Source organism: Onychostruthus taczanowskii, unplaced genomic scaffold, assembly GCF_017590055.1.
Source record: "Onychostruthus taczanowskii isolate IOZ18803 unplaced genomic scaffold, ASM1759005v1 scaffold30, whole genome shotgun sequence".
Taxonomy (NCBI): Eukaryota; Metazoa; Chordata; class Aves; order Passeriformes; family Passeridae; genus Onychostruthus; species Onychostruthus taczanowskii.
The window spans coordinates 8769381-8789284 of record NW_024500350.1 but is presented as its reverse complement, the minus strand read 5'-3'; the positions used below and the strand labels follow the sequence as shown (position 1 = coordinate 8789284).

The following is a 19904-nucleotide window of genomic DNA, read 5'->3' as shown; positions in this document are numbered from 1 at the left end:
TCCTCAGGCCTTGGAAAACTGCTAAAGGAGATGATGGGACTTGAAAAGGACAAGGACTGAAGGAAAGTCTGGGCTGGGTAGGAGCTGGCTTGTGGCCAGTGCCCTCTCCAGCAGGCACCTCACTCGTTCTGCTTGCCATGGAGAACAGCACCCAGCTACGACCCCCCCAGCCCTCTGCACAGTGAGGGACCTTGGAGGGCAGTGTGGGGACTGGAGCAGGGAACAGGCCTCACCCTCTGTGTGTCAGTTAGACAGAGCCCAGATGTGCCTCATACTGTGAACAAAGGCCCCCTGTGCTGGCCCCCAACAGCCACTCTGTGGGCAGGGTCAGATGAGCATGCAGCTGATGCAACCCCAGCTTTGGCAAGAGTTTCCACACCCAGGGTGTCAAGGCTTCTGTTAGATCGTTTTACCATGGTAGGAGGCCTGGAGGGGCAGGACAGCTGTGCTGTGCTCCAGCTTTGGGGATTCTGCCTCTGTTCTCTGGCAGGGTGACAGCTGGGCTCTTGTGCCTGGTGCATGCCATGAGTGCACTTGGAGATGGGTAGCTCCAGTCACAGGCTGGGTGGGACAGACCATTTGCGTGAATTGTGGTTCCCGAAGTAAAGCCTTAGTCCCTTCCAGGTGATGCACCTTACGAACCTGGGCCAGAAGTTGTGCAGGAGCAGCCCATGCTGTTCCCCATTTCCAAGGCTGCAGCAGCTCCCTCTGACACCGCAGCTGGAGCAGCAGTGCTCCTGCAGAGCTGCCCCGGGGCAAGGTATGCCCTTTCAGCAGAGGCATCGCTGCAGGGCTCTCTGGCAGAGCAAGGAGCCGGGGCAAAGGCTTCCAGCCCTGGAACCCAGCAGGCTCCGGGGTGGCCTGGACTAATGCAGCCGCTGATTCCCTCCCTACCAGCCCAACGTGCCCGGCCGGCCTGGGTGCCCGCTGTGCCCTCACCGTGTGCTCAGCTTTGTCTTCCAAAACCTCGCTGGGCTCTCCCCGGGCCTGACAAGAGCGTCTGGTTTAGCACCGGCCGCAGCTCCTGAACGGGCAACAGGCCCTGGCAGCACTCGGGGCACTCGGATTCCCCACGGGGAGCTGGCGAGCTCCTTGCTCCGGGCGCGGCCCCTTGCCCAGAGCAAAGAGCAGCCGCTTTGAGCAGCCCCGGGCTGGCAATCCCGGGGCCGGCCGGCAGCCCGCGGCCTGCCCCGCTCCGGCGCGGCACCGGCGTGCACAGGAGCCGCCCGGAGCGGCGGCGCCGGTAGCCCGGCACGGGCAGCGCCCGCGGGCCCTTCCCCGCTCAGGGCACGCCAGCAGCAGCCGGGACCCTCGGCAGTGCCGGGGCAGCGCAGGCAGACCCGAGTGGCCGGATTCTGCCCTGCCACGGTCACCGGGCTCCTCTGTGCCGGGTCCCTCGGCAGGCTCCGACCTGGAGCCTCGGCGGGCCCTGCTCGGCCTGCGGCACAAGGAGCCGCTCCTTGTGGGCGCGTGCGCCGCGGGGACGGCAGCGCCGCCCCAGCTCCCCCGGCCCATCGCCGTGACTGGCGAGCTTGCAGCAAAGGAAACGGGGCCGGTGCCCGGCCCGCTGGGAGCCCAGCGCCGGGGGACAGACAGGGTCGGGGCGGGCAGCGCTGCTGCCGTGACCCCGAGGAGAAGGCCGTGTCTAGGGGAGGCACGAGCGGAGCGGGAGCGAGCGGGCCGGGCCGGGCCCGACCGAACCGCGGCCGCACCGGGGCGGGGCGGGCCATCGCGCCGGGCTGGTCACGTGGGGCGCGCGGCCCAGTCAGGATCCACCACGCGCTCGCGGCCGCGCGCATGCGCTGTGCCGCCCGGCGGCGCTTCCCGAGTGCCACGTTCGAGGGCAGGGGCCACGCGAGGCGGTGGAGCTGACCAATCGCGAGCGCCATCGCGGGGCAAGGGGCCAATGGAGACCCTCAAGCGGGGAGCGGGGTCGGCGGCCAACCCGAGGCGGCGGGCGAGGGGCGTGCCCGGATCTCCAGCCAATGGGAGGCGCGCGGTGGCCGGGGCAGCGGCGCCGGCCAATAGCAGGCGGGCCGCGCAACCAATAGCGCGCGGCGGCGGCCGGCGGGGGGCGGGTTTATAAGGGGGAGGCGGCGCCGCGGCCGCGCGTTCCGGCCAGCCCGTCCCGAAGGCCGCCATCAGCCATGGCGGCGGTGCGCGCTCTGCTCCCGCTGCTCTGCATCGCCCTGCTGCCCGCCCGCGCCGCCGCCCAGGAGGAGGAGGATGGCGTTCTGGTGCTGCGCGCCGCCTCCTTCGAGCAGGCGCTGGCCGAGCACCGATACCTGCTCGTCGAGTTCTGTGAGCGCGGCGGGGCCGGGCCGGGGGGAGCGGGCGGGTGCGCGGCCCCCGGCCCGGCCCGCCCCACCCCGGGGCTCCGTGAGTCCCGGCGGGCTCCGGTCTGCCCGGGAGTGCAGTCGGGGAGCCCCGGCCGCCGCTGACGCCCCGTCCCGCAGACGCCCCGTGGTGCGGGCACTGCAAAGCGCTGGCGCCCGAGTACGCGAAGGCGGCGGCGAAGCTGAAGGCGGAGGGCTCGGAAATCCGGCTGGCCAAGGTGGACGCCACGGAGGAGTCGGAGCTGGCGCAGCAGTTCGGCGTGCGCGGGTATCCCACCATCAAGTTCTTCAAGAACGGCGACAAAGCTGCGCCCAAGGAGTACACGGGTGAGGAGGGGCAGGACCAGGGGAACCGGGCTGGATGCGCCACCAGGGTGCAGAGGGCAGCGACGTGGCGCCGAGTCCCAGCACATGGCCCCGTGCTGGAGCTGTGCTGCTGTGCCTGGACAAGGTCCACTGAGACAACGACCTGGGAATGGTGCTGGGCCGATGGGGAGCAGGCCAGCCTTTAATGGCCTCCCTCTGGAGAAATCCCTGAGGGCAGCGAGAGTGGAGGAAGTTGCTTTTAGCAAAGTGACCTGAGCTTGGTTTTTTGTGTGGGTTGAACTTGAGTCAAGCTGTGCAGTATCCAGAACTGGAAACACACCTGGGCCAGTGGGTGAGGAGGAGGCGAACACGGGGTGTGAGAGAACTGCAAAGAAGGGAAAGACAGAATTCAGCCAAGCCAGGCCACACAGTGCTGGTAACAGAGGGTAACATGCAGAATAGAGACCTTGGAAGGAAGAGGTGCTGTAATAGCATACGTAGTAGTACTGAGGTCATGGAGAAGTGCTACATGGCTGGTCAAAGTTTAAGGACAGGGGCAGGAGGTGAGTGAGGAATGGATTCCTGGGAGTCCCTTGTACCTTGACTTATCAATTAGGGATAAGCTTAATTACACTGTGAGTGAAAGGGAAAGAGTTGCGCAAATGAGATCTTGAGGCTTGCTGATCTCTTGACCAGCTGCTGAAAGGTGTTCTCTCTCACAGCTTGAGGGTTTTGTGGTCCTGGCCTTAGCTGTGGGGGAGAGTGACTCCTTGTTCTTGTGCAGCTGGCAGGGAGGCAGACGACATCGTCAGCTGGCTGAAGAAGCGCACGGGCCCAGCTGCTGCCACCCTGGCTGATGTGGCTGCTGCCGAGGCACTGGTGGACTCCAGTGAAGTGGTGGTGATTGGTTTCTTCAAGGTAGAGTTTGTGTTTCCCCTGGAGATGCTATTGTGTGTGTCCAGGGCCTTCCCTGCTCCCTCTTGCTGGGGAAGGTTCTGTGCCTTATGCAATACTTGCTGTCTTGCCTTCCTTGATCTTCCAGTTCTTTGGGCTGAGCCCTGGAATGTGAATGCTTCAGGTGGTGTGGCTCCTCTGAGACACCTTTCTTTACTCCCCAGGATTCAACATCAGAGGCAGCAAAGGAGTTCCTGCTGGCAGCAGAAGCTGTGGATGATATTCCTTTTGGGATTTCCTCCAGTGCTGATGTCTTCACCAAGTACCAGATTAATAAGGACGGTGTTATCCTCTTCAAGAAGGTACTGGCTGGTGCCAAGCCTGGGCACCACTCTGGCGTCTGCTGTCTCTTTCCTTTTCCTTAATTAGTCAAACTCCAGCAAGGTCAGTCCTGGACAAAGAAGCAAAGGTCCCGTGCTGCTGGTGTAGCTGTTCTTGGGCTTCAGAGCCTGTGGCCCCTTTGTGGGGTGGGGGAGCCTTGGGGGCCCACAGTGTGCAGCTGTGCCAGTCCCCCAGCCCTGTGCTCTTCTCCCAGAGCTGCTGGGCTTTGGGTGCAGCTTGTTCCTTCACTCACTTCCCTTTTGCTCAGCTCTCTGCAGTGCAGCAGTGGGCACAGTCTTGGACAGGCCCAAGAGAACAGCAGATGAGCTCTCTGGCTGTCATGCTGCTGTCTGTGTCTTAGCAGAGTTGCTTTTCATTGCCCACTGCTGACCTCTGCTGCTATTGCTACCTGCTGTGTCCAAGAGCTGCTCTGTGTCCCTGCTGTGGGTTCTGCAGTGCAGGGATTCCAAAGGAGCTCCTAAGAGGATTTGCAGTTCCAGCTGACTGGGCTGGGGCAGTGGATTATGTGCAGAGGGATGCTGACTACCTACAGAATCACAAATGCACTCATGGAGTCATGGAAATCCCTGTCACTGGGACGAATTTCCAAGTTTGAGCAGACAGGAAGAGTTTCTTCAGGCTTGGTGGCTCTTTGCCCAGAGGTGCTGCGAGGCAGGACAGAGTGCTTTGGGTTCAGATCTACTACATCTATAATGTCATCAATCATGACTTTGCCCAGCCTGACCTAACAGAAGACTTTCTTTTTGTTCACCTGAAATAATTGTTTTATTATACTATACCTCTGACACTGTAGGGTTTTTTTATGGTGATAGAAGCTTGAAGATTTAAATTCTGAGTCAGAGTCCCTTAGGTCAATGTGGCTGAGGAAAGATCTGGCTAATGAGCTCAAAATGCCTTAGCAGAATGGGGGGAGAAGGGAGGGAGGAGTGTTTTGTTCTTGTCTCATTTGGTAGTTGTGAGCTATTGCATGAGTAGCTTTGTGTCCCTGCTCTGGGTAGTGCTGGGCTGGGCAGAGTTCTGGGCCTGGCAGCCTTTTGTGTGTGTTGGGAACAGCAGTGACCATGCTGTGCCAGGCTGGGGTGGGGCAGGAGTGCTCAGCTCCATGGAAGGAGCAGCCTAGATCTGTCCAGCCATTGGGGTCCTCTCTGTTCTTGTGCAATGGCATGGCAGTGCTGTGGGAGCTCCTGGATATATCTACTGTAAACCAGGGAGGAAAGCACCCACAATAACCAAACACCAGGGCAGGAGAACTTGATGGCCTGTTTTGGTTTTGGGCTTTGGCTCAATACCCTTAGTTGAGTCTGAACTGAGAGGGTTTGGCTCATTGTTGTTCTCTTACTCTGTGAGAGCTATCCAGACTTGCACAGGCCCTCACACAGCTGTGCTGATGGCACTGAGGCAATCTGCACAACTCCTCAGATTGTTTGCAGAGTTATTTTCTGATGCTAAGTGTTTTCCTCAGCTTTTCCACTGAAGCTGGTGTGCCCCCCCTGAACAGGAGGTTATCTGAGTCCACACTCTTCCCTCTGTCAACAACTTGAGTATGGCCTTGCCAGGGCACTCTGCTGTGCCCTTCTGCACATCCTCCCTCTAACCTTGCTGGGCCCTCTGCAGCTGTTCCTCTTCAGGCTGCCAGAGGGTTCTGGGAATCCTGCTCAGGGATGATACCAGTCATGGCCCTGTAGAGAGGACCTGGCACCTCCACTGTGATGTGCAGCATGTGCTGTTGTTCGTAACAGGGACTGGAATGAATTCCCCAGAGCTGAGGAAATCACTGTCTGCTTTGCTGTCAGATGTTCCCAGCACTGTCTGGCTGCAGTGCCTGCTCTGACCATTGCTGCAGGGCTGGAGGCAGCTGCTCAGGCTTCTTCTTGCACCATTAGTGCTCCCACAGTGGTGTGGAGCAAGGCTGATATCAAGCCTGGTTGTTGTTGCTGCTTATCATCTGGTGGGGGGCGATTTAAAGCTTTGCTTGCAAGGAAGATGGACACCTTGATCCAGATTTTCCGTGGATATTTGGTAACCTCGGTGAGATGGAAGTCTGCTCAGAAGGAGTGCAGCTGAGATCCCTTGGGGCAGTGACCAGGGCAGAGGCATTGAGAGATTTGTGTGGGATGCACAAGTGTTCTAATGAAAAGTGTCTGTTCTTGCAGTTTGACGAAGGCCAGAACAACTTTGAAGGGGATCTCACAAAAGATAATCTGCTGAACTTCATCAAGTCTAATTCATTGCCTCTGGTCATAGAGTTCACTGAGCAGGTGGGTCTTTAGATGCCTGACAGGGCCCTTCCCATCCCTGCTGCAAGAATATAGCAAAGGTCCAGTTGTAGACTGCATGATCATGTTTTATTGTGGAGCTGACTCTGGGGGTATGGAGGAGTGGGAAGGACACAATTCAGGAGGTGTGAGCTTGCTGTGCAGAGCATCCTGCAGTACTGGAGGCTGCTGTGGGCTGCTCAGCATAGTGGGGTTAAACTGGTCTGGATACTGATTTGCCTCTTTCCAAAAATAAAGTTTATTTTTTACTCCTCAGACTGCTCCTAAAATATTTGGAGGAGAGATCAAGACTCATATTCTGCTTTTCCTACCGAAAAGTGTGTCTGACTATCAAGGGAAGCTGGACAACTTCAAGAGTGCAGCTGGGAACTTCAAAGGGAAGGTGAGATGGATTTCTTGGATCGTGAGCTAGGAGACCACCCACCTCCTGCAGAGAGATGTAGCACTGTCTTTATCCATGGAGCAGCTGTGGAGGAGGACCTTAAGCCAGCTCTCTCCTCTGGGACAGGGGAGGAAAAGAGCCAGTTCAGCTACACTTGGTGGGAGTGTGCGTGTGAAGTGTCAGCAGCTACAAGGTACTTATGCTCACTCACCTCCTGCCTTTCCCTTTTTTCCTCCCAAGATCCTGTTCATCTTCATAGACAGTGACCACAGTGACAACCAGAGGATTTTGGAGTTCTTTGGCCTGAAGAAGGAAGAGTGCCCAGCTGTACGTCTGATCACCCTGGAGGAAGAAATGACCAAATACAAACCTGAATCCAATGAGCTCACAGCAGACAAGATCAAAGAGTTCTGTAACAAATTCCTGGCAGGCCAGATCAAGGTATGTGGACAAACAGTACTGGTGGTGAGCGAGGTAGCTGAGAGGGAACAGAAATGCTCCCTGTGAGGGGCTGGAGAAGCCCCTCCATCTTCTGTACGGATCATCCCATGGGCTTTGTGGTCAGGAATGAAAGGCAAAGCTGCTGGGGCCTGGAGGCTGCAGGAGGGTGAGCCAGGAAGAGGGACTTGGGCATGGCCGAGCAGTTGTGCTCTCCCTATGGGGACTGTCCTCTTTATCCAGTTGCTCTTTCTGCCAGCAGTCTGTGGAAGGTGTGAATTCTGTGGCACGGGGAAAAGAGTTGTCAGCTCCCATCTGCTGGAGGGGCTGTGTGTGGATCAGCCAGCAGTGAGGGTGCAGCAAAGCCCAGTCCTGTGGGAATGGGGCTGTCAGCAGTGCTGGGGGCTTTCCTGCTGCAGAGCTCTGGTGTCATTCTCTGCTCAACAGCCCCTGCTACTCCTGCTGGGTCAGGGTGGGAACAAGACTCTGTGGAAGAAGAGGAAGTGACCAATTCATCTGGTTGCTTACAGCCTTTGACTGAGGCACCAGTGGGGTGGTGAAACCTGGCTTTTCCAGGATGTGTGATTGCATGATTGGTCCAAGTAGCTATGTAGCAAACAGTTTGTCTGAATTTCACTTTTTATTCCAGCCCCACCTAATGAGTCAGGATCTTCCTGAAGACTGGGACAAGCAGCCTGTCAAAGTTCTGGTTGGGAAGAACTTTGAAGAAGTTGCTTTTGATGAGAATAAGAATGTCTTTGTGGAGTTCTGTGAGTATCTTTCTACAGCTGATTGCAAGCAACTGGTGTGAAAGGATTGCCAAAACACTGTGTGACCAGGATTAGGGGGAAAGCCTTTTGCAGCCTGGGCCCCAAAAGCAGTGCCTTGGTTGCAAAGATGTGTGAGAACTGTCTGGCTGGGGAGGAGTGGTGCCTCGTTAGATTGTTGGTGTTGGTGCAGCTGTGTCTCTGTAATTAACAGATGCTCCATGGTGTGGTCACTGCAAGCAGCTGGCCCCAATCTGGGACAAGCTGGGAGAAACCTACAGGGACCACGAGAACATTGTCATTGCCAAGATGGACTCGACGGCTAATGAAGTGGAGGCAGTGAAAATCCACAGCTTCCCTACACTCAAGTTCTTCCCTGCAGGCTCTGGCAGAAATGTAAGCAGGCAGCCAGGCTGGCAGCTGCTAGCCAGGGAGCACGGCACGCTCGCTGCTCGCTCCAGGCGTTCTGGACAGGACCTGTGGGAGGGATCTGCATTCTGTGGGGATGGAACACAGCAAGTCTACAGGACACCCAAGACCCTTTGTGGGGTCTGGGCCGTAGGGAAAGAGATTGGGGGGCAGCGGGAAGTGGGAATGGGGAGAAGAGGGAGCATAGAGGACAGTGTGCTCATCTGCAGGCTATTCTTTCCTCGCAGTGATCTCTGAAGTCTAGTGGCTGAGCTGTTTTCCTTCGTCTCATATGGGTGAAGGTGAATTTTTAAATTCCCTTTTGCTTGGCATGTTCACTGTTGCTCAGAAAGAGAATTCTCCTCTACAGGGGTGTGGGTCTGTAGTGCCCATAACCAGCATCCTTGTTTTCCCTGTGTAGGTAATTGACTATAATGGGGAGAGGACACTAGAAGGCTTCAAAAAATTCCTGGAGAGCGGAGGTCAGGATGGGGCAGCAGCTGATGATGTGAGTAACGTGAATGGAGTACTCTGGACCTTTGGGAACAGGGAGCATGGTTCTGTGCCTGAATCCACAGTCCTAAATAAGATCCTGTGTTGTTACATGTCAGGAGAGCATATTGCTGGTGAGCAAAGTGCCCACATCAGTGATCTGTTCAGGTGGCTTTGGGCCTGCAGTGGGCTCCTTTCCTGGAGAGCACCCTGTGGGTGTCAGGTAGCACTGCTGGGGCACTCAGCACCTGGAGTTGGGCTGTGTGATCAGTGCCACTTACCTGTGTGTGCTTGGAAGCTCTCACCAGCTGGGGAAGGGAGGGTGTGTGGAGGCCAGTACAGCTGCCAGCTTCCAGGGCTTCCTAATCCTTAATGTCCTGAATGTGAAGCCCTTGATAGAAGCCTCCGGATGTTTTGTTAGCAGGGCAGCAGAGAGCAGTGGCCAGATGAGGGGTGCTGCTCAGTGCTTGGTTCTGGGTCTGCCTCGTGTGCCAGAAACCAGGAGCTGTCTGTAACCTCTACAGGATCTAGAGGACCTGGAGATGGATGAAGAAACTGAGCTTGAGGAAGGTGATGAGGATGAGCAGAAACTCCAAAAGGATGAATTGTAAAGAGAAGACTGATCTACATCACCCAAAAAATCAGACACTAAATTGGCTGCTGTGATGCAGCCCAGTGAGTCAGAAACCCATTAAGATTTAAAGCGGAAGGTAAATGACTGGAAATCCAGGGATTGGCTTCTAAAGTAACACTTTACCCTCACTTGTCTGTACACTTACCTTTTCTTTCTTTTGGCTTTTGAAAAGGGAACTGTCACTAGGGAGCCAGCCCAGCCAGCTGGGCTCTTTTTTCTATTGTGATGTACTTTTTTGTACACAGCTTTTGTCTGGAGAACTCTGTTCTTCTGGGCAGCAGGAGGTTGTGAGGTGGTACCAGGAGTTCAGTAGCCTGACAATCTGGAGCCTTGCCACTAACATCTTCCAGACAGCTTTTTTCTCTTTTTCTTTTAAAACTAAAGCCCCTAATTGATTTCTGCACCTGGCAGGGTCCTTAATGGTGTCAGCTGTTCTTCCCTGGAGCTGGCCTTCAGTATATGTGGGGGCAGAAGGCTGATGGCTTCCTGGGGAAAGGTGGATGTGAAGGGGCTTCTCTTCACGCTAGCCAGACATTTCCTTTCGCTTCTCCTTTAAGACATTTGGAGATGACTATTCCAAACTCCTGGAGGGGTGGAATACTGTGTGCACTGGCTGTGGCAGGCTCTGAGGGTGGAGGTGGCTGCTGGCTCACCAGCTGTGTTGACATCCTTTTGATCAAAGACAAGAGTTGCAATCCCTTTCATGAATTATTTTGAGTGGGTTGACCCGGCAGGTGGGTGGTGGGGGAGGGCCTGATAAACAGATCAAACAGGACATTTGCAATTACTGGGGTTTGGGAATGTGACTGAGGGAGTGCCTCACAGGCCTGAGCTGCATCAGGCTGGTTCTTAGCATTCTGCTACAATAACATTGGTACTGAATTTGATGGCCAAATAAAGTTGAGATTTTAATACTATTATGTCTCCTTGTCTTTATCAGAGTGTAGAATATTTGAACCTACCCTGGAAGGGGAGATCAGAGTTGTAGGATGATTCTCAAGGGACTCTGCTGCAATGGGGTGTGTGTCACTTTGTCCAAGTAATTAGTAAAGGAAAAGAACATCCCAGTGCTGTGTCCTGTCTGGATTCCATGGGCTGGTGCAGGTGCTCTGTTGGGAGTGAGCGGGCCGTGGCTTGGCTCTCAGAGTGTGCAGCCCCTGGGCCAGCTGGCTGGGCTGAGGGGACTGGAGCAGTGAGCCAGGGCTGCTGCAGTTCTGCTAGTCAGGCTCACATGACCCTGTGAGCCACGCTGCTATTTCCAAACCTGCTGCTTGCTGCTGAAGGTATTTTGGTTAGAAAATATGCTATAAATGTCACAGGGAGGGCATGGTGAGGCTAGAGGACAACTGGGGGCACCTCTGTGTCTCAGCGGGTGGGATGTGTGCTGGAGCAGTGGCACAGGGCTGCTGGACAACACTTGTGTCTGCCTCCAGCTCCAGCCTTCTGCCAGTCCCCAGCAGAGCCCTGATGTTCCCAAACTTTGGGTACAGCAGCACCAGGGCTGGGGCTGAGCAGACCCCCACACTATGGGACGAGGATGGGCTGTCCCTGCCAGAGCAGCCAGGTGTGTGCGAGACCTGTACCTGCAGTTACATGGAGGAGGACCTTTGAAGATTCCTCCCTCCAGGGCCACAAGACTGAAGGGAGGCCGTGGCCACTGCTGCACCCCAGCAAACCCAGCAGTGCTGGTGGCCTGGGCTGGTTGGTGGCAGCTGCTTTGTCTTTTGGAGTGGGGAGGAAGGGAATCTGAAGTTCCACTGAAAGGTGCTGTCTAGAATTTGGCTCCAATAGGTCTATTTTGCACAGCCAGTTGAACAGCGACAGAGTCTGAGCTCTGTAGTGGCTCTCCTCCTGGGCAGAGACCCACTGTGCCCAGCTTAGAGGAGGTGGCTCTCCTAGCACAGGGCTCCCTGTGGCAGAGCTGGAGCTTAGCAGCCATTTGATGTACATGCCTAATTGCTGTTCCAAGAAAGCAGGCTGGAAGTGTTCTGTCCCCAGTGCTGAGCTTGGATGCCCTGTGCTGTGTGCAGGCTCAGCTAACCACAAAGCAGATGCTTGGCTGAGAGATTGATGCATTTGCCAGTAAATAAACAAGTGCAGGAGTTCTGAGGTGTGTGGCTCACTGTGCTGCTTTGGTCAGGGCAGGGGTCTGCAGCATGAGTGAAACCCCTGACTCCTAAAGCAGCACAGGGATTTTTTTCTGACACACCTGCCAGAACAATCCCCATCAGCATGACAGAGCACAAAGTGCTTAAGTGCCTGACATGCCCAAAATTTGATGGGAGAAAACAGAGCTTGCTTAAACCTTTGATGGACCTGGATGATTCCTCTGTGGCAGATGGTTCTGTTTTGGGTCACTACAGTGTAGGTGGAGAGTACCAGAGGCAGGAGCTGTCTGGTGGTGGTGCTGTTCTTCTGCTGTTCCTCTAAGGCTGCTTGCAGTAGCCTGCCCTCAGCAGCAGCTGCTTTCCTGTCTCAAGTGGGACAAGAAGCACCAGGGACCAGCAGTGCAGGCTTCTGGTTCTGCACCTGTCTTGGGATCACCAGCAGCACCTCTGTCCTTGCAAGGGCACAGGGGACATCAGACACTCAGGTTGTGCTTCCTCGCTGGGCTGTGTGCTGTCACAGTTGTGCTGGGCAGCACAGCTCCTCCTGTTCTTTCAAGTTGTCCCCTGCAGCTACAGGAGGGTGACAGCTCTGGATGTGATTGTGGCCACAGCCCTGGCACACCCACACTGCACTGGCCAGCTGGCACATGAGCGGCCGGTGCCCTGCGTTGCTGGTTGTGCCCATGCCCCTTTCCCCAGAAGGGCTTGATGTTGGGAAATTGCTTCCAGGCTTCCCTGAAGGTCTACCCATGCAAGAGTAGATCTGACCCCTTGAGGGGGCATATCAACAGGTGGGTGGTAAGATGAGACACCGACTTCTGCCCAAAAGTGGGAGGCTGCAGGCCTGGGCGGCTCGATTACGAAGCATCATGGCAAGTAGCATGAGCTGCATGTCCCCAAAATAGCCCAGGGGAGTCTTTATAACGGAGTGCTCCTGGAGAATCATCAGTCCTGGGCCAAGGGCCTGTAGGTGAGCTGCGAGTACCGGTGCCACCTCCCGCATGTGACTCAGGGAGTGCGGGAGAGCACGGCGGCCGCTTCCCTGCGGCGAGTGACACGGACCCCGGCGGGGCCGGCGCGGATTTCCAGCGAGGAGAGCCCCTGAGGGCAGCAGGGCAGTGAGGGGCCGGGCTGAGTGCTGAGCAGCCCCCATGCCGCTGTGCCTGAAGGCTGCCGTCAGCATGAGGGACTATTGCCCCACGGTGCCCCGGTACAGCCGGTACACACCTCGGTACAGCCGGTACACACCGCGCCTCAGGGCCTCGCGCACCGTGCACTTCCCCAACGACGTCGTCTTTCAGGACCACATCAAGCAGGGGGACCTGGAGCAGGTGGGCAGGTTCATACGGGCCAGGAAAGTGACACTGGACACCATCTACCCTTCTGGTGAGTGCTGCTGGTCGGCAGAGCGGGGCAGAGCGGCGGCACAGCTCGGTGGGGCTGTGAGGGACACCGGGGCTGGGCTGTGGGCCGCCCTCAGCAGCACTGGGGCAAGCCAGGCCCTCACCAGCAAGGAGCGGGGCCCCAACGTCTTCCCTCAGCAGAACTGGGGCGAGCCAGGGCCCAGCAGGGACCCAGAGCCCCAGGCCGGGGCCAACATCTCCCCTCAGCAGCAGAGTCAGCGCCTGCTTGGCCCCCTGTACGGCACCATCGTGCACCCACAGCGCAGTGGGACCCCAAAGGGTGACAGCCAGCACAGGCTGTGAGCTTTGGCAGCACCCTGGGCTCCTGCCTTTTCCCCTGCCTGGGGGATCTGCATTTTTTCTTGGCTCTGCCTGTTTTTCACAGGCACTGCTCCCTCTTGTATGTCTGACTCCAGGGACTTGGGGGAAAGCTTTGTGTTCTGTACACACAGCCTCACCAGAAACTGTTTATGGAATGCCTTGATCTGTAGAGGCTGATGCAGAGCCCAGATCTGTCCTTTTCTTGTGCTTGGCTTCAGCTCCTGCTCTCACAGGGCCATGGAGACGGAGACTCAAATGACCCCGGGCTTCTTTCTGCCCATAGTGATTCTTCGTTAGTGATGAGCTTCCGAAACTCAGGCAGAGCACAAGGCCAGAGACTCTTCTCGTGTCTCCGTGCAAGTCCTGTCCAGGACTCAGAGCAGCTGCTCTAAGGGAGCTGCTCTGCAGTTCCTCCTCCCTCCCTCTGTCCTGCCTAGCTGGGGCACTGGGTGCTGCACCACCCCAGACAGGGTATTTGTGCTGCAGAAGGGCAACAGGAACCCACGGCAGCTCCTCTGGCTTTCTCAGTCTTTGTTTCTTTCCCCACAGTCCTCTCCCTGAGAAGGAGAGCGCCTGCACCCCTTTCCTGAGCTGTGCATTCAGCGTGGAGAGCCCTTCCCGTGGCCAGGGCTAACACCTGCTGTCCCCCCAGGCATGGCAGCCCTGCACGAAGCCGTGCTGACGGGAAACCTGGACTGCGTCAAGCTCCTGGTGAAATACGGCGCTGACATCCACCAGAGAGACGAGAACGGCTGGACGCCGCTGCACATGGCCTGCAGCGACGGCTACGCCGACATCGCCAGGTAGGGCTGCGGGGCCCGGCACCGGCGGCACCGCGCTGCAGCCGAGCCCGTGCGGCTCCCCGGGGCGGCCCGGTCCCGGCGCTGCCCCGGGGCTGACCGGCCCGGCGGCTCAGCTCCGCGTCCTGCAGGTACCTGCTGTCCCTTGGGGCCAGCCTGGAGGCCACCACCGACGACGGGGAGAAACCCTCGGACCTCATCGACCCCGAGTACGAGGACCTGGTGCAGCTCCTGGGAGGCACGGCGCTGCGCTGAGCCGGACGCGGCCCGGGGGGCTGCGCCTGCCCGAGGGCCAGGGCTGCGCCCGGGCTGGGCCCGGGCGGCGAGCGGGCACCAGCGCTCGGTACTGCGATCGGGAACCACTTTGTACTTTTGCAATAAAGCATATCGGTTACCACCTCCGGTACCACCTGCGGTACCATGTCCGGTACCACCTCCGGTACCACCTGTGGTACCATCCGGTGCCATCTCCGCTAGCACCCCCGGTACCATCCCCGGTACCGCCGGGCGGGGGCGTGGCCTGGCGGGCCGGGGGCGTGGCCAGCGCTGTGCGCAGGCCGGCGCGGGGGTGTGGCCGTTGCCGGGAGGGGGCGGGGCCGCGCCTGCGCGCTGTGGCGCTTCCGTCTGTGCGGCTGGCGCAGGCGGGAGGGCCCAGGTGAGGGGCGCGCGTTGCCCGGCGACGGGCGGGGGCCCGCGCGGCCTATCCCGGCCTCGCCTTCCTCCCACAGCTCCGCCGAGCCCCTTCCGACCCCGCCGAGCCCCGCCGAGCGCCGCTGCCGACATGGCCAGGTGAGCCCCGCCCGGCCCCGGGCCCAGCGCGGCCCCGGGCCCGGCTCAGTTCCCCCCGCGCTCCGCTTGCAGCTCCCCCGTGTCCCGGGTGGTGTACAACGGAAAGCGGAGCGGCGGCCCGCGCTCTCCCGGCGCCGGCAGCGAGATCTTCACGCCGGCCCACGAGGAGAACGTGCGCTTCATCTATGAGGGTGAGCGGGGTGGCGGCCGCGGGCTGGGGGCGCGGGCGGCTCGGGGCGGCCGAGGCGAGCGGCCCCTGACCCTGCCCTGGCCTGTCCCTGCAGCCTGGCAGTGCGTGGAGCGCGACCTGCGCAGCCAGATGGGCTCCGAGCGCGGCCTGGTCGAGGAGTACGTGGAGAAGATGCCGAACCCCAGCCTGAAAGGTGCGGGGCGCGGGGGCACCGCTCCGGCCGTGCCGGCCCGGGGGTTGTGCGCGCCGGGCAGGGGCTGCGCTGCCTCTGCCCCCAAAGTCTCTCCTGTCTCCCTTGCAGCGTTTAAACCCGTCGACCTGGGTGATCTGAAGAGGAGGAACACACAGGATGCGAAGAAGTCCTAAAGCAGGTCTTCCCTGCGGGTCGGCTGCTCTCCTGAGGTCCTCAAGCAGATTTAATTTGAGATTTTGTGTTGATTTCCTCCTCTGGTCTGTCCTCCTAAAAGTCCGCGGGAGAGCCAGTCAGCTCTGGGGCTGGCTCTCAAGCTGCCTGAGGTCGAGGATGCTCAGGGCCTCACCAAGACTGCCCAGAGCCTGTTGCAAAGGATTCCAGTCCCCCGCTCTAGCTTTCTCTGGCCTCAAACTGCCCTTCCCCACTTCATGCTGAGCAACCCGATCCCCTGTTCCCCTCCTGTCGCCGCCCTCTGTGCTAGGCTGGGCAGGGCCGAGGCAGATGCGCTGTTGGATCGGGCAGCACAGGGCCTCGCTTTCCCCTGTGCACCAAAGCTCCACCGCTGCTGGGGCTGGCCCAGGGCAGGTGGCACAGTCGAGTCTATTCCTGTGCCTCCAGACACGGGGACAACCCCTGCCCAGCCCTGCTGTGCAGCTGAGGGCTGGGAGGCCATAGCCAGGCTCCTCCCAGTTCCACTGTGGCAGCAAGTTGCTGCCTGGGCTGCTTGCTGCCAGAGCACGTGGGCCGCATCTGAGGCCACATTTTCTACCTGCTTAGATCTACCTGCCTGGTCCCTGTGGTGGTGGAGGGGAAGGTGTTCCTCTCCCTATAGATGGGGAGGAGGAGTGTCAGCACCAGCCCCAGGCTTCTGAGAGGTGCTCAGAGGGAGCTGGGCCACCTGCAGCCCTACAGGAGACAGTGGCCGTGGGGCTGCACGGAGCAGGGCTCAGGAGCTCCTTGCCCTGGCAACGCTGCAGTTTTGTACTAACACCATTTTCCAGATACGCAGCCCTTGGAAGAGACCCGGCCCCTCAGCTCACCCTGGGTGCCGCAGGTGCTGGAACCACTCCTGGGTGCTTCCTTAAGCTCCTGGCACTGCCTGGATGGTTCCTGCGTCCTTGCCTGAGCCAGAGAGAGTGACTGTGTCAGCTTTGCCCACCCTAGCTGCTGGGCTGCTCCGTGGGGAGGGCTGGCAGCCCCCTGCCCGCCTGTGCTCTGGGCTGGCGGGGATGGGGCTGCCAGGCCTGCAGTGCCAGCGGCTGTGGGGAGGGCTGCAGGGACCTGGGGCTGCCAATACCTTTCCTTTGTTGAGTCCTTGAGTTGTACTGTACCCTTTCCTTTCTGTGGTATGTCACTTGAGGAGTGTTGTAAATAAACGCTGGTGTCCTTTTGGGGCTGCCTTGGTGTGGTGCTGCAGCCTGGCCCAGCTCTGGGGCGTGGACAAGGGGCAGAGAGCAGGAGCTGTGTTTGTGTTTTGCAGAGGGGCCTTGGCCTTGCTGGGGCTGGTGGTTTTCCTGCGGGCAGGTGCAGTGTGTCGGTGGCACAGTGCCCTTGGGCTTGGGCAGCCAGCATCCCGGGAGCTGTGGCTGCACCCAGGATTTAAATGTTGAGACTATTAATACTCTCGTATCCTCTTCCCTGTCCTGCTTTAATGGCATTTAGGCTATACTTAGCATTGCTAGAATTTCTGCTGGAGTGCGTCTTGACACTTGCCATGACCCTGTTTACTTCCCATCACCAAAACATTCCTGCTGCTTGGTTCTGGCACAGCAAGATGGGAACTCAGCCCCTGTTGCCTCCCGAGCCACCCCAGGCCCCACATCCCTGCAGCTGCAGGCAGGAGGGGACAGGGAGTGATGTTTGTCACTGTCACAACCCCTCTCCTTTCACTCTTCTGGTGGGATGGGCCCTGTGGTGTGTTCAGGGAGCCTGACAGGACAGTGGGGCTGCCCTGGCTCTTGGCCCTTAGCATGTGCAGAGCCGTGTCTTGTGTCCAGGTGGGCTCCTGTTCAGCTGCCATGGAGGCCAGCACTGCCCCCTGTCTGGGCACCCATCTGGGGCCATCCCAGGTCTGCAGGACCCCCACACGCCCCTGGGCACACGGGCCCCACTGCAGCCCCACCAGCTTCTGCCTTGTTTTCTTCTCTGCTCGGGCACAGTAAAGCCAGAGGCAAAGCAGCTACTCAAGCTCTAATGAAATGTACAAAAACCATTCTATAAGCAGGTGATTTTTATAAAGACTGATGCCAAATCGCAGGGCAAGCATGGTGAGGTGGTAGGGGGAGGTGGTGGGTGTTAGGGGTGCGAGGAGTGAGGCCACAGGCCAGAGAAATCAGGCTGTTTACCTATAAAAATCGACCTCATCAGGGTTTATTTCCCTGTGCCTTGGACACAGTGCTCTTCATTAGATTAAAGGGTGGGAGGAGGAGAGGAACGTGTTTGTCATCAAATTAGGTGGTGGGGAAGAGGCCTGGCAGCAAGCAGAATCGACTTAGGAGACCAATTTGTGGTGCTCAATTCCCTTGATAAAGTGGGAATTTTCCTGCGAGGCGCCGTGCCTAGGGGTGCCTGGCTGTGCTGGGGTGGGGGCACTGCCCGTCGTGGAAGGCACTGGCTGGGGACACAGCCCAGGCTACCAGTCTGGGGGTGAGGAACGGCCTCAGCCCCATTCCCTGCCTTGGGATGAACTCCACGCCATGGCTGCGCTGTGGTGTCTGCAGAGTCTCTGCTTGGGACAACGAGGTTCCAGCATGGGCTGCCTGGAAGGGCACGGGGTGCTTGACTGCTCCATCCCTGAAACACTCAGTTCCAGGCTGGATGGTGCTCTGAGCAACCTGGTCTGGTGCAGGTGTCCCTGCTCACCGTGGGGGCTGAGCCAGGGGACATTTAAAGGTCCCTTCCCACCCAAACCATCCTGCAAGTCTGGCCAGGCTGCTGTCAGCGCCTTCATCCTCCTGGATGCCAGGAATGAGCAGCTCCCATTGGGCAGCCGAGGGAAGTGCCTCTGTGTGTGTGTGTGTGTGTGTGTGTGTGTGTGTGTGTGCACGTGAGTATGTGTGCACATGTGTGTATGTGTGTGTGTGTGCACACCCGTGAGTGTGTGTCTGCACATGTCTGTGTGCAAGTGCATGTGTGTAGGGTGTACACGTGTGGTGTACATGTGTGCTGGGGGTGTGTGTGTGTGTGTGGTGTACCTGTGGTGTACGTGTGCACACACACATGTGCAGGCTGTGCTGCTTGAGCTGTTCCTCAGGGTGGGGGTGCCCCTGAGCGCTGGCAGGATGGACACAGCACAGGATGGGCACAACACAGGAGGAACACAGTACAGGATGGACACAGCACAGGATGGGCACAACACAGGATGGGCACAGCACAGGATGGGCACAGCACAGGATGGGCACAGCACTGGATGGGTGCCAACACTGCTGGCAGTGCCAGGCTGAGGCAGGCAGGGGTGCCGTTGCAGCAGCTCTGCAGTGATGGGACAGGATGGTGCTGCAGTCCCAGAAGAGCTGTGTCCTTGGGCTGGGGCTGGTCCCACTTCCTCCCAGGAGCAGAGTTGCCTCCCGACCATCCTGGGGGCTGTAGTTACCATGGTTATTGGGGAGCTGCTGGCCACAGCATGTGATTCTGTGGGAGCTGGAGGTCATCAGGGCACAGGGCTGCAGATTCAGCCCTGCAGTACAGGCAATGTCCAGCTCTGGGACACACCTGGCTGGCACAGGTGCTGTGGGACATGGCCTGGTGCAGGCAGGCATCGTGTGCTTGCCCAGGGCTCCTGGGCACCGGCAGACACCATCCCTCCTTGGGCTGTTGGGTGTTTGTGGGACATGGGGAGCACTGGGGGCTGCCCCTCAGCACCCGGGGACACAGGACATTTCCACAGCACACCCATGGGCTGGGGGTGGCTCGAGGTCCGTGAAGGGTCCCCATCATTGTGTGGCACACGTAGGGCCACCCTTGCTGGGCAAGGTCTGGGGGCCAGCCTGGCCCCAGCGGGGTTGGGGTCTAGAGTGGGGTGTTGCCACAGCAACGCTGGAACAACAGGCGCAGTGCCATGACCATATTTACCTTCCCAGAAACTGCTCGGTGCTCCAGCTAGCAACGCTGGAACAACAGGCGCAGGGCACAGCCCCGTGCCATGACCATATTTACCTTCCCAGAAACTGCTCGGTGCTCCAGCAATTTGCCTCAATTAGGCTCGTTACCGCGTCAGGAAGGCCGCAGTGACGGCAGCGGCTTTGGGGCCGTTGGCTCCGCGGGGGCTGCCGGGGCCGCTCTGGCACCATGGCTGTGAGCAGAGTAATCCCTGTTCCTCTCTCTATTCCTGTCCCCAGCCCTGCACTTGGGGGCCTGGGCAGACCCCCAGCATTGTGCTCCCCTCCTCTCGTCCGTTCCACTGCAGTCCCTGTGTCCTCACAGCCCCACGGTGCTGCCGCCCCCATCCCGCAGCCCCGCAGCCCAGACCCTCTGTCCCCCATCTCTGTTGCTCCCATCCCCGCTGCCAGCGCTGCTCTGCCTCTTGGGCGCCGGGTCCTGCTCGGCCAGGGCAGACAGCAAGCTGTCGAGTAAACAGAGGAAAATTACTGTGTGCTGGGCTGGGCTGTGCTGCCGGAGCCAAGCTCTGCGTGGCCTGGACCATCGCTTCTTTGGCCGTGCCACGCCAGCCCCACCGGTGCCTCGCTGTGGCCGGGCACCCCGCAGACGGCGCGGCTCCCGACGGCTCCCGAGGGTGTCAGGGGAGCCGTGGGTGTCAGGGGAACCG

The 19904-nt window shown here is 58.9% G+C and overlaps 3 protein-coding genes across 4 annotated transcripts; all 3 read left to right on the top strand.

Moving 5' to 3' along the window:
* The first annotated feature begins 2086 nt into the window (after positions 1-2086).
* Positions 2087-10252, top strand: P4HB (prolyl 4-hydroxylase subunit beta). The gene is made up of 11 exons (XM_041409226.1): positions 2087-2301; positions 2457-2663; positions 3427-3560; positions 3761-3898; positions 6092-6196; positions 6471-6596; positions 6837-7037; positions 7684-7804; positions 8016-8197; positions 8631-8717; positions 9226-10252. Exons 1-11 carry the CDS (start codon positions 2148-2150, stop codon positions 9310-9312), a joined length of 1542 nt encoding a protein of 513 aa, XP_041265160.1. The 5' UTR covers positions 2087-2147; the 3' UTR covers positions 9313-10252.
* Positions 10253-12378: 2126 nt separating this feature from the next.
* Positions 12379-14364, top strand: PPP1R27 (protein phosphatase 1 regulatory subunit 27). Of its 2 annotated transcripts, none has more exons than XM_041409192.1 (3): positions 12379-12829; positions 13820-13970; positions 14084-14364. In XM_041409192.1, exons 1-3 carry the CDS (start codon positions 12595-12597, stop codon positions 14220-14222), a joined length of 525 nt encoding a protein of 174 aa, XP_041265126.1. In that variant the 5' UTR covers positions 12379-12594; the 3' UTR covers positions 14223-14364. The 2 variants fall into 2 exon arrangements, with proteins under 2 accessions (XP_041265126.1, XP_041265127.1); XM_041409193.1 differs by having other exon boundaries at positions 12382-12829; positions 14099-14364.
* Positions 14365-14464: 100 nt separating this feature from the next.
* On the top strand, positions 14465-16529 carry MCRIP1 (MAPK regulated corepressor interacting protein 1). The gene is made up of 4 exons (XM_041409194.1): positions 14465-14756; positions 14829-14947; positions 15041-15139; positions 15248-16529. Exons 1-4 carry the CDS (start codon positions 14749-14751, stop codon positions 15310-15312), a joined length of 291 nt encoding a protein of 96 aa, XP_041265128.1. The 5' UTR covers positions 14465-14748; the 3' UTR covers positions 15313-16529.
* Positions 16530-19904: the final 3375 nt, after the last annotated feature.